Source organism: Urtica dioica, chromosome 1 (assembly GCF_054948205.1).
Source record: "Urtica dioica subsp. dioica isolate 48M chromosome 1, U.dioica_male_clone48M_v1_H2, whole genome shotgun sequence".
Classification (NCBI taxonomy): Eukaryota; Viridiplantae; Streptophyta; class Magnoliopsida; order Rosales; family Urticaceae; genus Urtica; species Urtica dioica.
Genome location: NC_142756.1, coordinates 59,249,145 through 59,263,695, shown reverse-complemented (window position 1 = coordinate 59,263,695; position 14,551 = coordinate 59,249,145). Strand labels below are relative to the sequence as shown.

Below are 14,551 nucleotides of genomic sequence, written 5' to 3'. Positions count from 1 at the left end.
AATTTAGTTTATAATTATAATTTTATACTTTATGTGTATTATGTATATATTTTTTATATTGTGGGCTTTTTTTATTTGTTTTACAATTAAATACATATTATTTGTTTCTAAATTAATGTATTCTAAAAAATAATTATTCAAATACAACTCATACTTGAAAAAACTAATTAAAACTACTGATATATACGTGCATTTGGAGTTCTTCAAATGCAGTTACATATAGAAAATTAAATAAAAACATCAAGACATTTAAAGATTACATAGTTAAAAAAAACTTAAGTCATAATACTGCATAGACGTGCAATTGGAGTTCTTCAATCCCGTTTCTAAAAGAGTCTTTGTTTCCTTAATTCGAATTAATTTCAATCAATTCCGATAATTTCTTATAAATTTTTATAAAAGTCAATAGTTTCTTTAATTATAGAGTTTGAAAAGAAAAAAAAATTAATTTCGCGCATGTTTGTTAGAGATTGTCTGAATCCGTCAAAGTTCGTCGGAGATCGTAGGAACCCGTCAAGGCAGAGAGAGAGAGAGAGAGAGAGAGAGAGAGAAGTAACAAGAAAAAATTAAGTTTAAAGTTTTTTAGCGATATTTTGTCTGAAATAAGAGCAAAATACCATTAGTGATATTTTGCTAACTATTAAGTCTAGTTTAGAAAATATCTCATTAACAGAGGGTGTGTATATATGTAAATAAAGTTATTTAAAGATTAAAGTGTAATACTTGTTGGTACGTTCAAGTTGACATTATTTTTTAGTGCAAGTTGTTGAGGAAAGATGTCGGTCTTCATGCTTCACCTTTTGTCGAGACATCCTTCTCCTCGTGTGCAGACTGTTTTTCTGGTAAGTTTGCTGCTTTGCCAGATCGCTTCGGAGAAGACTTTCCTTGGTGATCTTATCGCATGTATGGGTAAGGAAACCCTAGATTTACTTCCAAAGATATATGACTGCTATAAATGCTGTGCGCTTTCCCCTTAGCAGCCTTGACGCTTTAACAAAAAGAATTAGGATTTCTAGACGTGCACGATCGGCAGACTGAGAAACTAGTTGTTTTAGTTAAGAGCGGTGTTATTCTTCAAACACTATTCCAGAAGACTGAGTGTTTGTGAGATTTGGGTTTTTGTTTGCGTGATTGAATTTTTCATGTACATTGAGATTGAAGTCGACCAAGCATATGCGAGTGCTTGAAGAGTGGAATTGAGAGGGGTCTCAAATTCAGGGGGAGTCCATGTTCTTGGTAATCACTTTGTGGTAATAGTTTCTAGGGCATTGATATTTGTGGTATTCATATAAGTCCTGTTTGTACTATTGACTATGTGATAGTGAAATCATTTCCACTGGCTGTGAGCCCTCAGACGTAGGTGACGTTGCACCGAACTGGGTAACCATATTGTGTGTCTTTTATTTTACGCACTCTTTGTTGTCTATCAATTATCTGTGTTGAAGCAAGTTATCGGACATATTGACTCTACATTGTGTACGACATCTTGCCTTTCTAACTAAACAGAATATCAATACTTTAAAATTTTAAAGACTTTTGTTGCAATCAACATATTTTTTCGAAGACCACACATAGATTTGGGTAATTTTGACAAAAATGGCTTGATATCTTAACGTCATAAATCATAAATTATAAAATTGATTTATCACACTATTGATGATTTATTTTCATTATTTTTATAAGAATAAAATGAAGCTTTTATTCATAGTAAAGTAATAAACACTTAAAGATACTACTCTCTAAGTACTGGTAATCTTATTACAAGAGACACTATAAAATTAAGTCGGAGTGAATCTAGTATTAGGTACCGGTAATCTCTCATTTTTTACATTTTTGTGATAATTAGAAGACTAAAAAAACACGACAAAGATATTGGAGAAGAATGACCATCTGCCTTCAAAGACCAAGATAATGTATGTATATATATATATATATATATATATATATATATATATATATATATATATATATTATCATTAATTTCTATGGTTAAATTGGTTTTGATTCTTTTGAACTTTGAAATACTCTTTGAGGATCTTTCTTATTCAATATCTAATGGTCAAAAAATAAATGTTTTTTATTATTATGTAAACGTGCAAATGGGGCTGAAGCTTCCAAATTAAAGCCACCCGGCAACTTTTATTCTCTTCAGTCAGGAACTTCTATTATTTGTGGTCTTGAGTAAATGAAACTATCTGTACCTTTTTTTGGTTTGCCTTAAAATAAATTATTAATTGTAAATGTGTATATATATATATATATATGTATATATATATATATGTATATATATATATACGTATATTGTAAATGTATTCAAGACGCAATTATAGTTCTGCTTGTGTATAAAATAGCTATTTGAAACTTATTGATTAGCAAAATAGTCAAAGTTTCAATTTTTTAGCAAAGTAGTCAAATTTACGTTTTCAAAAAAATTTTACAGCTAAAATTAAATTTTTTTGATGATTATTATAAGGAATTTATCACTTTAAAAAAAATTAAACTTGGGATAAAAAAAAATTGAAATCAGATTATAGCACGTTTTGGTTATTTTACTAAATTAAGACAAAACTTGACTATTTTGCAAAATCATAACTTTAAATTAGTAATTTAGCTACATCACTTTTTTTAGACCACTCCGGAGAGGTGATCGCATCGCAGACGCTTTTCCTGGCTAGGGAGTTCTCCCCCCAGCTTGCGGAAGCGTATGCTGTCCTCCAGGGCATAGAGCTAGTTCGCAGCGTCGGGGGCAGGAGAGCAAAGATCCAGTCTGACTGCTTGGGGGTGGTGAGAATGATCGATGAGGGCGCGACGCCTGCGACAGAGCTTGGGACGATCTTGCACCGCATCTTCAGAGAGGTGAGGGAGCTTGAGGTTTTTCGCATTATGCATATTTCTCGTCTTTGTAATGTTGATGCGCATAATCTAGCGCGCTACGCGGTTAACCATCACTCGTCCTCGACCTGGCTGGGCTTAGTCCCGCCTTGTTCGGAAGAGGCCATTAGGACCGATGATCGCGAGTTGAGGTCCCGCACGGCCTCCTAGGGCCCTGTTTGTTTGAGTTTTTTCTGTTTTCTTTCCGTTGGTTTCTGTTTCATTCTTATCTTTGTAACCACGGTTTTCCTCCGCCATACATAAGGGCTTTTATGATATTCCGTGGCACCGACCACGTTTCCTCAAAAAAAAAAAAAAAGCTACATCACTTTTTTTTTATTATTGTATCAAAGTTTTCAGATTTGAGGATGGCATTTTTTTTTAAGGAAAGTCACTGTGACTTTATTCATAGAAGGCTTATCGGCCAAAATAGTTTCCCACAGGATGGGAGGAACAAAGTCAAGCCACCTAGATTGTGCATTAAAGTTTAAAGCATATTTGGCTAAAAGACGGGCTGCCAAGTCACAAGTTCTTGGAATATGAATAACAGAAAAAGAACTAAAGTTGGAAGCCACTGCAGTAATGTTGCCGAGGACTCGGCCGACCTCAGTCATCGGCAGAGAGACGGAGTGGAGAAGCTTCGGGAGGGTCTCGCAGTCGGTCTGAACCAGCAAGTCCGAGATCCTAAGGGAGAGGGCTGCGTAGACGCCAGATTTGATGGCAAGAGCTTCCGCTAGCGTGGGGCTGAAAGCAGCGTTGCTCGGGGCGATGAAGGAGCCGCGAACAGTCCCATCGGAGGACCGAAGGATTCCACCGATGCCACTACGTCTTCCGTCGGAGGAGAAGGCGGCATCGGTAGAGAGCGTCGTGATGTTTGGACCTGGAGGGGGCCATCGGGTAGGCTGGGGATGGCGAGGAGTCAGTTTCGGGGGGCCCGCGTTCGCGCCTTCGCGGTAGTCTTCGAGAAGGCTGAGGCTGTTGTTGATGCTGTCCTCTGGCGTGCTGATCCTCTTTGTCGTGGCCAGCAGCATTTCGGCAGTTCCAGGACGACCAGGCCAACATAACGAACAAATCAAAGTCTACGTTGCAGAGGAGATCTTTGATTCGAGCCAGGAACGCAATCATGTCTCCATGGTAACTAGTCTTGATCAAAGGCCACCATCTCGTAGATTTCCACAGTGCTTTGCTCGTTGGGCATGCCTATAAGGCATGAAAGGAGGTCTCGATTTCACATCCGCAGCGGAAACATCTCGGGTCAATTTGCATACCACGGGCTGCGAGATTCCGGGCTGTAGGGATCCAGTATCTACATGTTTTCCAAAGGAGGAACTCGGGACTACCAAAGTGAGCTCCACCAACGCCTTGTAGAGAGAGTTGATGAAGCTTCCGCTGCTTGTTGGGAGTCTGCGGCCACCCAGTAACCGCTTTTGACAGTGTATTCGCCGTCTTTCTTGTGATGCCAGTAAAGCGCGTCCGAGGCTGAGGCGGTGGTTCCCGGCATACGGAGAATAGCTTCAACATCGTCACTGCAGAAGAGGGAGCGAAGAAGAGGAACATTCCATTCGCCGGAGGGGAGGGTGAGCGTCGCCACCGTAGTATCTGGCGGGGGAGTACTGACACGCCGGATCCGAAAGTTCCCCACTCTGGGAAGCCAACGGTCTCGGTATATGTCCACATCGAGACCATTTCCGATCCTCCACCGAGAGCCTTGGTCAATAATTTCCTTACCCTAAATAATCCCCCTCCATAGACCGGAATCGTGACGGGTATTCGAGGCTTCAAGGAATGTGGAGTTGGGGAAGTAGCTTGCTTTTAGCACCCGGGATACAAGCGAGGACGGGTTTCGAAGAGTTCTCCACCCGGTCTTGGCGAGAAGGGATTTGTTGGTCCATTCCAAATTCCGAAAGCCGAGACCGCCATGAGATTTCTGAGCGCAAATTTTGTCCCATCGTCCCCAATGAGTCCGTTTCTTGTCTTCATCGGTGCCACACCAAAAGTTAGCCGAGAGCTTGTGAAGATCATTGATGAGGCGCTTCAGAAGTTTGAAGCAATGCATCACGTAGCTTGGAATAGCTTGGATTATAGCCTTGATAATAATTTCTTTCACGGCCGCGGAGAAAAAATTACCCTTCCAACCTTTAACCTTATTCCACACTCGCTCTCGAATGAAACTAAAAACTTCGGCCTTACTTGGCCCGTAAGAGAGTGGGAGGCCAAGGGTATTTTTCATGGCTCTCTGTGATGTTAACTCCAATAGCTCTAGCCACCTTGATGCCGCGGTTTGTTTTCACCGATTTCCCAAAGCTAATCTCGGACTTCTCATAGTTGATGAGTTGACCGGAGGCCCGTGCGTAGATATCGAGACAATCCCGGACTTCCCGCCCTTCTTCTTCCGTGGCACGGAAAAAGATCAAGCTATCATCTGCAAAGAAAAGGTGAAAGACTTGGAGGCCGTGGTACCCGAAGCGGAGGCCTTGAATGGTGCCCATCGATTCGGCGCAGCGAAACAACGCGGAGAGACCTTCGGAGCAAAGAAGGAAGAGGAACGGGGAGAGGGGATCTCCTTGTCTAAGACCACGTTGGGGTGTGATGTTTCCTTTCACTTCTCCGTTGAGAATAAAGGAGAAGTGAACCGAACGCACGCACCTCATGACTAGATCCACCCAATCCCTAGAGTAACCGAGCCTCCTCATGACCGCTTCAAGAAAATCTCACTCAACGCGATCAAAGACCTTTGACATGTCAAGTTTAAGGCTCTCACACTTCCCGTTGCCAAATCTACCTCGCTTCATAGTGTGGGTGCCCTCAACTCCAATGATGAGTTGTCGAAGATTTGGCGGCCTCCCACGAAGGCGCTTTGATTCTCGGAGATGACTCCCTCCATAGTGCATTTGAGGCGGGAAGTGATGCACTTGGATATAGCCTTGTAGACCACATTGCAAAGACTTATGGGTCAAAAGTCTTGCATCTTCATAGGGTGCTTGTTCTTGGGGATCAAAGCTATGAGAGTCTCGTTGATGGAGCCGATATCCTTCTTGTGGTTGAGGAATTCTAAGCAAATGTCTGTGGCGCTCTCTCCCACGATATCCCAAAACTTGTGGAAGAAGAGGCTAGAGAACCCGTCCTTCCCGGGTGCCTTGTTGGGATCGATGTTGAAGAAGGCCGCACGAACTTCTTCTCTACTAAACTCCGAAGTCAGCTAGCGATTCGTCTCCTCCGAGATGGTAGTGTCTAGGCATTGAGTAACACAAACAATATTTCTCGAGGAAGGGTTAGTCGACGAGAAAATATTGGCAAAGTAGGACGATAAAATACCTTCAACACCGATCGGGTCTTTGGTCCATCGATTGGCCTCATCGTAGAGTCCCTTAATGTTGTTTTTTTCGTCTTTGCGAGGCTTTCCGATGGAAGAACTTTGTATTGCGGTCGCCTTCTCGGAGCTAAGCCACCCTTCTCCGTTGACGCCAATAAACCTCCTCCTTTTCAAGGAGAGCGTTAAGAGCTCTCTCTTCTCGTCGGATAGCCATGGAGTCGAAATGAGTGGAGGAGTCGTTCAAGCGGTGAAGCGTTTGCTTGTGTTTCTCAATTCCGGAGGAGATCTCCCGGAATCGCTTCCTCCCCCACGTGGATAAGGCGGTGGCGCATTGAGAGAGCGAGGAGACTAGCAAGGACTGCCAATGTTGGGTGACAATGGCTTTGCACGCTTCTTCGTCACACCACGCCTTTTTGAAAACAAAGCGGCGTGAGATACGGGGTTGCCGTTTAGATGGACCTTCCGTGAAGAGAAGGATAGGTCGGTGATCGGAAGCCCAAAGGTCGAGGTGAGTGACAGTGGCTCGAGGAAACAAGGTCCGCCATTCCTCATTGGCCACGCAACGGTCAAGGCGCTCAAGAGTGGTATCACCTCCCGGATTTTCACGCCGCCAAGTGAAGGGGTCTCCAACATAACCCAGATCCTCGAGATGGCACTCGTCGAGGGCGTCGCGGAATGCAGCCATATGACCCGGGCATTTTCTAACTCCTCTTTTCTTCTCAAAGTTGTATAAGAGCTCATTGAAGTCGCCCCCGCACACCCATGGGCCGCAAGCAAGCTTATGGACTCGGGAGAGGAATTCCCAAGTGAATTTCCTGAGAGACGGTTTGGGATTGCCATAGATGCCCATAATGCGCCAAGTAGAGCCATCTTCCTCGGTGATCGAGGCTTCAATGTGAGCTTTTTAATAAGAACCAATACGTAAAGTAATATCATCTTTCCAAAATAAGACTATGCCTCCACTTTTACCCTCACTCCCCACACTTAAGCAAGAACCGAAACCGAGCTTAAATCTGAGACTATCCATACGTTGTTTCGAGGATTTAGTTTCCGATAGAAAGACGAAGTCGGGACTGTACCGTTGAATGTGGTTGATGAGGGCGTTAGTCGTCTCTAGGCTGCCAAGCCCAAAGACGTTCCAAAATAAGTCGATCATTGCGACCGGTTGCCCCAGGTCATGGGGGGCGCCGATATGATGGTCTGTGATGGTACGGCCAAATCTCCAGCAGGAGAAATTGCCGAAACCGAAGATGGATCCACTGTAGAAGGGTCGGAGGCCTCATTCCGATTCTGGGGGATAAAAGGTGTTGTCGCTGTTTTTCGGACAACTATTTAGGAGCCAAAGACGGTTAGACCCAAGGCCGGACCAAGTGGTCTCGTCTTGACTCGAGCGTGTCGGACCCGGTGTCCCGAGTCGTCCCTTAGCTGTGGATGTCCCTTGAGTTCGTCAAAGTACCTGAAAAGGAGTAGAGAACACGTGAACTACAAAGGGGAAACAGGGGGGTGCCCCTGTTTACCTCTCCGACGCTCAACATTAGTGTGATTGAGGGGGAGTATAGAGGTTTTAGGGGTGTTTAGAGGCCAAAGCTTGAGAGAAACGAGCGAGGTACGAGTTCGGCAGCGTTTCAGTACTCAAGAATGGATTACCTGGGTCAAGGGAAGGACCCTTGTATTTATAGGCAGCCAAGGGGTGGTTGGGAGACCCCTTGGCCGAGTGAACTTGCTTGGTTCGGCCATTGAGTGGCCGGGTCGGCCAATGGCCGAGTGAACATGGTGGTGAGGTTCACTCGGCCATTGGCCGAGTGAGAAGCCTGGGTCGGCTGAGGTTCACTCGGCCATTGGCCGAGTGAACTGCTGGAAGGTTCACTCGGCCAATGGCCGAGTGAACTGCAGGGGCGGCTGGAAGGTTCACTCGGCCATTGGCCGAGTGAACTGCTGGAAGGTTCACTCGGCCAATGGCCGAGTGAACTGCAGGGGCAGCTGGATGGTTCACTCGGCCATTGGCCGAGTGAACTGCTGGAAGGTTCACTTGGCCAATGGCCGAGTGAACTGCAGGGGCAGCTGGATGGTTCACTCAGCCATTGGCCGAGTGAACTGCTGGAAGGTTCACTCGGCCAATGGCCGAGTGAACTGCCTTGGCGGCTGGGGGGTTCACTCGGCCATTGGCCGAGTGAACTGCTGGAAGGTTCACTCGGCCAATGGCCGAGTGAACTGCCTTGGTGGCTGAAGGGTTCACTCGGCCATTGGCCGAGTGAACTGTCCAATGGCCGAGTGAGCCATTTGACCCAGCCAATGGCCGAGTGAGCCATTGACTCGGCCCATGGCTGGGCTTTGACTTGGCCATCGGTTTGGGCCGGCTCCTGGTTGAGTCGGGGTTTCGCCGCCCAAGACCTCGTACTAGCCATGTGGGTCGAAGAGATGCCCTTGTTCCCGTTGGCCCTAGACGGGCCGACAACATTAGCCCCTCGAGTTTCCGGTCGAGCGTAGGTCGAGTGGAAACTCAAAATCTACGCTTTTATGCGGACGCGGGATGAATGCTCTCGGGTTTGCATCATGAGGAATGGCCTTCGCGTGTCGCGAGGGACGAATTTTTGTTTCGGGTTGATCGTGCGTGGCTCATTTTCTCGATCTACCAATGAGGGCGTGATCGATTAGCACGGCTTTATTGTGTTGTGCGCGTCTTATTTTCTCGACTTGCCAACGAAGGCATAACCGATTTGCACGTCTTTGTTGTCTTGTGCGCGTCTTGTTTTCTCGATTTGCCCACGAAGGCATAATCGATTTGCGCGTCTTTGTTGTTTTGTGCGCGTCTTATGTTCTCGATTTGCCACCGAAGGCATAATCGATTTGCGCGTCTTTGTTGTTTTGTGCGCGTCTTATTTTCTCGATTTGCCAACGAAGGCATAATCGATTAGCACGTCTTCGTTGTATTGTGCGCGTCTTATGTTCTCGATTCGCCAACGAAGGCATAATCGATTTGCACGTCTTCGTTGTGTTGTGCGCGTCTTGTTTTCTCGATTTTCCAACGAAGGCATAATCGATTTGCACGTCTTTATTGTGTTGTTTTGTGCGCGTCTTGTTTTCTCGATTTGCCACCGAAGGCATAATCGATTTGCGCGTCTTTGTTTGGACGCAGACCTTGAACCCATTTGTAACTCGTTGCCTGTCGGCCGACGAGCTGGGCGGCGAGCGCGATGCCACATTTGTGTGGCGAGGTTTCCCGTGGACGCTGGCTAGACCAGATACGCCCTGCGGACGCAGACCTTGAACCCATTTGTAACTCGTTGCCTATCGGCCGACGAGCTGGGCGGCGAGCGCGATGCCACATTTGTGTGGCGAGGTTTCCCGTGGACGCTGGCTTGACCAGATACGCCCTGGCGGACGCAAGCCTTGAACCCATTTGTAACTCGTTGCCTTTCGGCCGACGAGCTGGGCGGCGAGCGCGATGCCACATTCGTGTGGCGAGGTTTCCCGTGGACGCTGGCTTGACCAGATACGCCCTGGCGGACGCAAGCCTTGAACCCATTTGTAACTCGTTGCCTTTCGGCCGACGAGCTGGGCGGCGAGCGCGATGCCACATTTGTGTGGCGAGGTTTCCCGTGGGCGCTGGCTAGACCAGATACGCCCTGCGGACGCAGGCCTTGAACCCATTTGTAACTCGTTGCCTTTCGGCCGACGAGCTGGGCGGCGAGCGCGATGCCACATTTGTATGGCGAGGTTTCCCGTGGACGCTGGCTTGACCAGATACGCCCTGGCGGACGCAAGCCTAGAACCCATTTGTAACTCGTTGCCTTTCGGCCGACGAGCTGGGCGGCGAGCGCGATGCCACATTTGTGTGGCGAGGTTTCCCGTGGGCGCTGGCTAGACCAGATACGCCCTGCGGACGCAGACCTTGAACCCATTTGTAACTCGTTGCCTTTTCGGCCGACGAGCTGGGCGGCGAGCGCGATGCCACATTTGTGTGGCGAGGTTTCCCGTGGGCGCTGGCTAGACCAGATACGCCCTGCGGACGCAGACCTTGAACCCATTTGTAACTCGTTGCCTATCGGCCGACGAGCTGGGCGGCGAGCGCGGACTCAAGACTCAACTCGAGGGCTCATGTAGAGCCTGCACGAGGAATAGTTAGTTGACTTGTGGACTTGGGACTCAACTCGAGGACTCATGTAAAGCCTGCAAGAGGAATGGTTAGTTGGCTTGTGGACTTGGGACTCAACTCGAGGGCTCTTGTAGAGCCTGCACGAGGAGTTCCGTGAAGGGTCGTCGCGAGGAGTATCGGTCGACTCGCGGACCCGGAGCTCGACTCGAGGAATGAATTTATCTCGAGGAGACATCGTAGGGCCTGCACGAGGACTATCGATCGACTCGTGGACTCGAACTCGACTCGAGGGCTTATGTAGCCCGCACGAGGAGTTTCATGAAGAGTCGGCGCGAGGAGCATCGGTCGACTCGCGGACTCGGAGCTCGACTCGAGGAATGAACTCGTCTCGAGGAGACATGTGAAGAGTCGGTACGAGGAGTATTAGTCGACTCGTGGACTCGGGCTCGACTCGAGGAATGAGCTCAACTCGAGGAGATACGTGGAGAGTCGGCACGAGGAGGATCGGTCGACTCGTGGATTCGAACTCGACTCGAGGAGTGAACTCATCTCGAGGAGTTACGTGAAAAGTCTTTCTTTGGGACCTCCGGCTTGACCATCGGCCCCATGAGACTTTATTATTATCGTTATATTCATTATATTTTTTTTTTCTTTTTGAGTTGTTGTTGAGTTGTTTTTGATGGAGCATTGACCCCTGTTAGCCCCCCGAGTTTCTTGCGTTTGTGAGACAGGCCAAGAAACTCTCGCGTTGGAGGTATACAATAGTGTGAGTTGCATATGTAGAATGACTTTTTATTGCAATAAAGGAGGTCATTACAGGTAGTCATGGCATTTGGCCTTCTTTTATGAAAAAAAGAAAATTACATTTTTGCAATAAAAGCAATCACGAGGTCGATCGAGTTCGGTCGTGAGTTTAAGGGTCGAAGCGACGATGCTCATGGCTTGCTAGCAGACGCGACGAATTCCTTGAGATCCCCACCTCGAATTAGGGAATCAATTCGCTTCTTAAGCTGCTTGCACTCGATCGTCGCGTGCCCGTGATCTTTGTGGTATTCGCAGAACCTACTTCGATCTCGCTTCGCGGGGTCCTTTGTGAGTGGAGCGGGGCTTCCCAGCTCATCGCGGCGTAAGCTCAGGATCCGGTCGGGCGTTGTGTTGAGCGGGACGAAGGATCGCTTCGGGGCCGAAGAAGGGTGGTCGTTAGGGACTCGACCCTTCCGGCGCCTTTTCCTTCGTGACTCGGGACCAACGGCCGGCATCACAAGTGTGGCTGCGCGCTTTTGGTTGGGTGCTTGATCAATGTTGGGTGGTTGCTGCCCCAAGACGATCGCGGTCTCACGCTGAGCGTCGAGTTTTTCTCTCAAGTCGAACTCGTTACTCTCTCTTTGAGAGTTGAGGCGGTCTCTCAAGTCTCCGGAGGCCGTCCCTATTACCCTTGTTAAGGGCGCGTCATTCAGGCGACGCCTTTGGCGCGGGCCGAGACCATCGACGTTTTCACCCTCACAAGGGTTTTGGACGCGGATGGTGAGCTTGGAGCGTCCCTTTCGGGACTTTGAGACCGAGCGCCCTCGGGTATTGTGCGAGCTTTGACGCCTTGACGTGGTCGCCCGAGGGTGTCCCCTCGAGGGCGCGCGCGCGTGCTCATCGGAAAGTTGACGTCTTGACGCGGTCGCCCGAGGGTGTCCCCTTGGAAGCGTGCGCGCGCGTCCATTTTCATGAACAGCGTGGTCGAGGTTGGTCTCGTGGTTTACGTCGCCGACGTTGTTGAGGAGGTCGGCGATGAGCGTATCGGTAACGCCGGGGCGGTCCAGGAGCTCGGCGAGCCTTCGAGCCGTGTCCTCTCGGACTGCGGCCTCGGGGTCATTCGCCAGGTCTCGGGGCTGGCTCTCGTTATCACGAGGTTGCCCTTCGAGACGGTGCGCGGAGCTTTGGAGGTCGCGCCTCGAGCTAGTCGCTCGGGCGCCCACGGAGGTGACAGGGCTACGACTCATCTCTCGAGAGTCGTAGAAGTGGGAAGAAGACTGGTAGAGGAGATGTGTTGCCAAGGTCGAGAGATCCCCTCCTTCTAGCGCCAAAATGTTGTCGCTGTTTTTCGGACAACTATTTAGGAGCCAAAGACAGTTAGACCCAAGGCCGGACCAAGTGGTCTCGTCTTGACTCGAGCGTGTCGGACCCGGTGTCCCGAGTCGTCCCTTAGCTGTGGATGTCCCTTGAGTTCGTCAAAGTACCTGAAAAGGAGTAGAGAACACGTGAACTACAAAGGGGAAACAGGGGGGGTGCCCCTGTTTACCTCTCCGACGCTCAACATTAGTGTGATTGAGGGGGAGTATAGAGGTTTTAGGGGTGTTTAGAGGCCAAAGCTTGAGAGAAACGAGCGAGGTACGAGTTCGGCAGCGTTTCAGTACTCAAGAATGGATTACCTGGGTCAAGGGAAGGACCCTTGTATTTATAGGCAGCCAAGGGGTGGTTGGGAGACCCCTTGGCCGAGTGAACTTGCTTGGTTCGGCCATTGAGTGGCTGGGTCGGCCAATGGCCGAGTGAACATGGTGGTGAGGTTCACTCGGCCATTGGCCGAGTGAGAAGCCTGGGCCGGCTGAGGTTCACTCGGCCATTGGCCGAGTGAACTGCTGGAAGGTTCACTCGGCCAATGGCCGAGTGAACTGCAGGGGCGGCTGGAAGGTTCACTCGGCCATTGGCCGAGTGAACTGCTGGAAGGTTCACTCGGCCAATGGCCGAGTGAACTGCAGGGGCAGCTGGATGGTTCACTCGGCCATTGGCCGAGTGAACTGCTGGAAGGTTCACTTGGCCAATGGCCGAGTGAACTGCAGGGGCAGCTGGATGGTTCACTCCGCCATTGGCCGAGTGAACTGCTGGAAGGTTCACTCGGCCAATGGCCGAGTGAACTGCCTTGGCGGCTGGGGGGTTCACTCGGCCATTGGCCGAGTGAACTGCTGGAAGGTTCACTTGGCCAATGGCCGAGTGAACTGCCTTGGTGGCTAAAGGGTTCACTCGGCCATTGGCCGAGTGAACTGTCCAATGGCCGAGTGAGCCATTTGACCCAGCCAATGGCCGAGTGAGCCATTGACTCGGCCCATGGCTGGGCTTTGACTTGGCCATCGGTTTGGGCCGGCTCCTGGTTGAGTCGGGGTTTCGCCGCCCAAGACCTCGTACTAGCCATGTGGGTCGAAGAGATGCCCTTGTTCCCGTTGGCCCTAGACGGGCCGACAACAAAAGGCGAGGTGGTGCGGCGTCGCTTCCGGAGGGAAGGATGAAGGTTCCGAGGGCTTGCTTGATTTTGCTTGGCACCAGTTTTTTGTTTCTTCAAATTTGATGGAGATGAGAAGACGCCAGAGAAGGAGCGCTGTAGGGCCTCAGTAACGAAAGTAATTTCTGTTTGATTGGGCGGGTCGTTGTCCAGACCAATTCGTGGGGCGCTCAGAGGGGCAGGTGAGGGCGTTGGGCCTGGCACGGAGTTGGGGTGGGTTGGGCCTGGATTTAAAATTCGAGGCCCAAGCAGGGAAGCATGTGTTGACATGTCACTCGGAAGGCCTTCTTCCTCTACACGAGGATAAGAAGGGTTAAGATCGACCAAAGAGGAATTAGGGCATTTCTCTTTCCCTTTTGGCTGAGGTTGACCAAGAACCTTATTCCTTGAAGAGGAAACCGGTTGCAGGGCCTTTCCTCGACTGCGGAAATCGGAGACCTCGACGGGGACCTAACAGTCTGGGTTATAGCGCGCTTCTCAAGGTGTCCTTGCTCTGCATCCTTCTCAACTCGCGTAGGATCCACGCGAGTTCCTTGGTCTGGTCTTCCTGTAGGTAAACCTTCCTCCGGTGTAGGTGTTTCTCGTCGGACTGGAGCTCTGCCGCCATTGGTGAAACACGTGTCGGTCGAGGAGGACACTAAGAGCCCATCTCCATACATGGGAACCCGTTCAAAGCCATCTTTCTCGATCAGAACATCAGCGGAGCGAGAGCAATCGTTTTGGTTGTGACCGAGGATCCCGCAGCGAAAGCAAAAGGAGCCAAGGCCTTCATATTTTGCCTGAACCCAAGAGGATTTTGAGTTCCCTCTGTCGAGAAAGAAGCCGGCTTTGAGAGGTCTTCTGATTGGAACTGAAACCTTAAAGCGGACCGAGTGGCGGAAACGACCTCCTCTGTTCACTCTGCATTCCTAAACATCGCCGAAGGAGGAGGCGATACGGAGGAGGCGATACGAAGGAGGCAGTGCGCATGGATCATCTCCGAGGGAAGACCAAATAGGCGGATCCA

At 49.4% G+C, this 14,551-nt stretch overlaps 1 protein-coding gene across 1 annotated transcript; it reads right to left on the bottom strand.

Annotated features, from left to right (window-relative positions):
* Nucleotides 1-6,311: 6,311 nt before the first annotated feature.
* LOC149408280 (uncharacterized) lies at nt 6,312-7,034 on the bottom strand. The gene has a single exon (XM_089624798.1). The coding sequence runs from the start codon at nt 7,032-7,034 to the stop codon at nt 6,312-6,314; it is 723 nt and encodes a 240-aa protein (XP_089480924.1).
* Between the last annotated feature and the right edge of the window lie 7,517 nt (nt 7,035-14,551).

Excerpts from the sequence above, each read along its gene's own strand:
- LOC149408280 (XM_089624798.1), bottom strand. The coding sequence starts at position 7,034 with ATGGGCATCTATGGCAATCCCAAACCGTCTCTCAGGAAATTCACTTGG.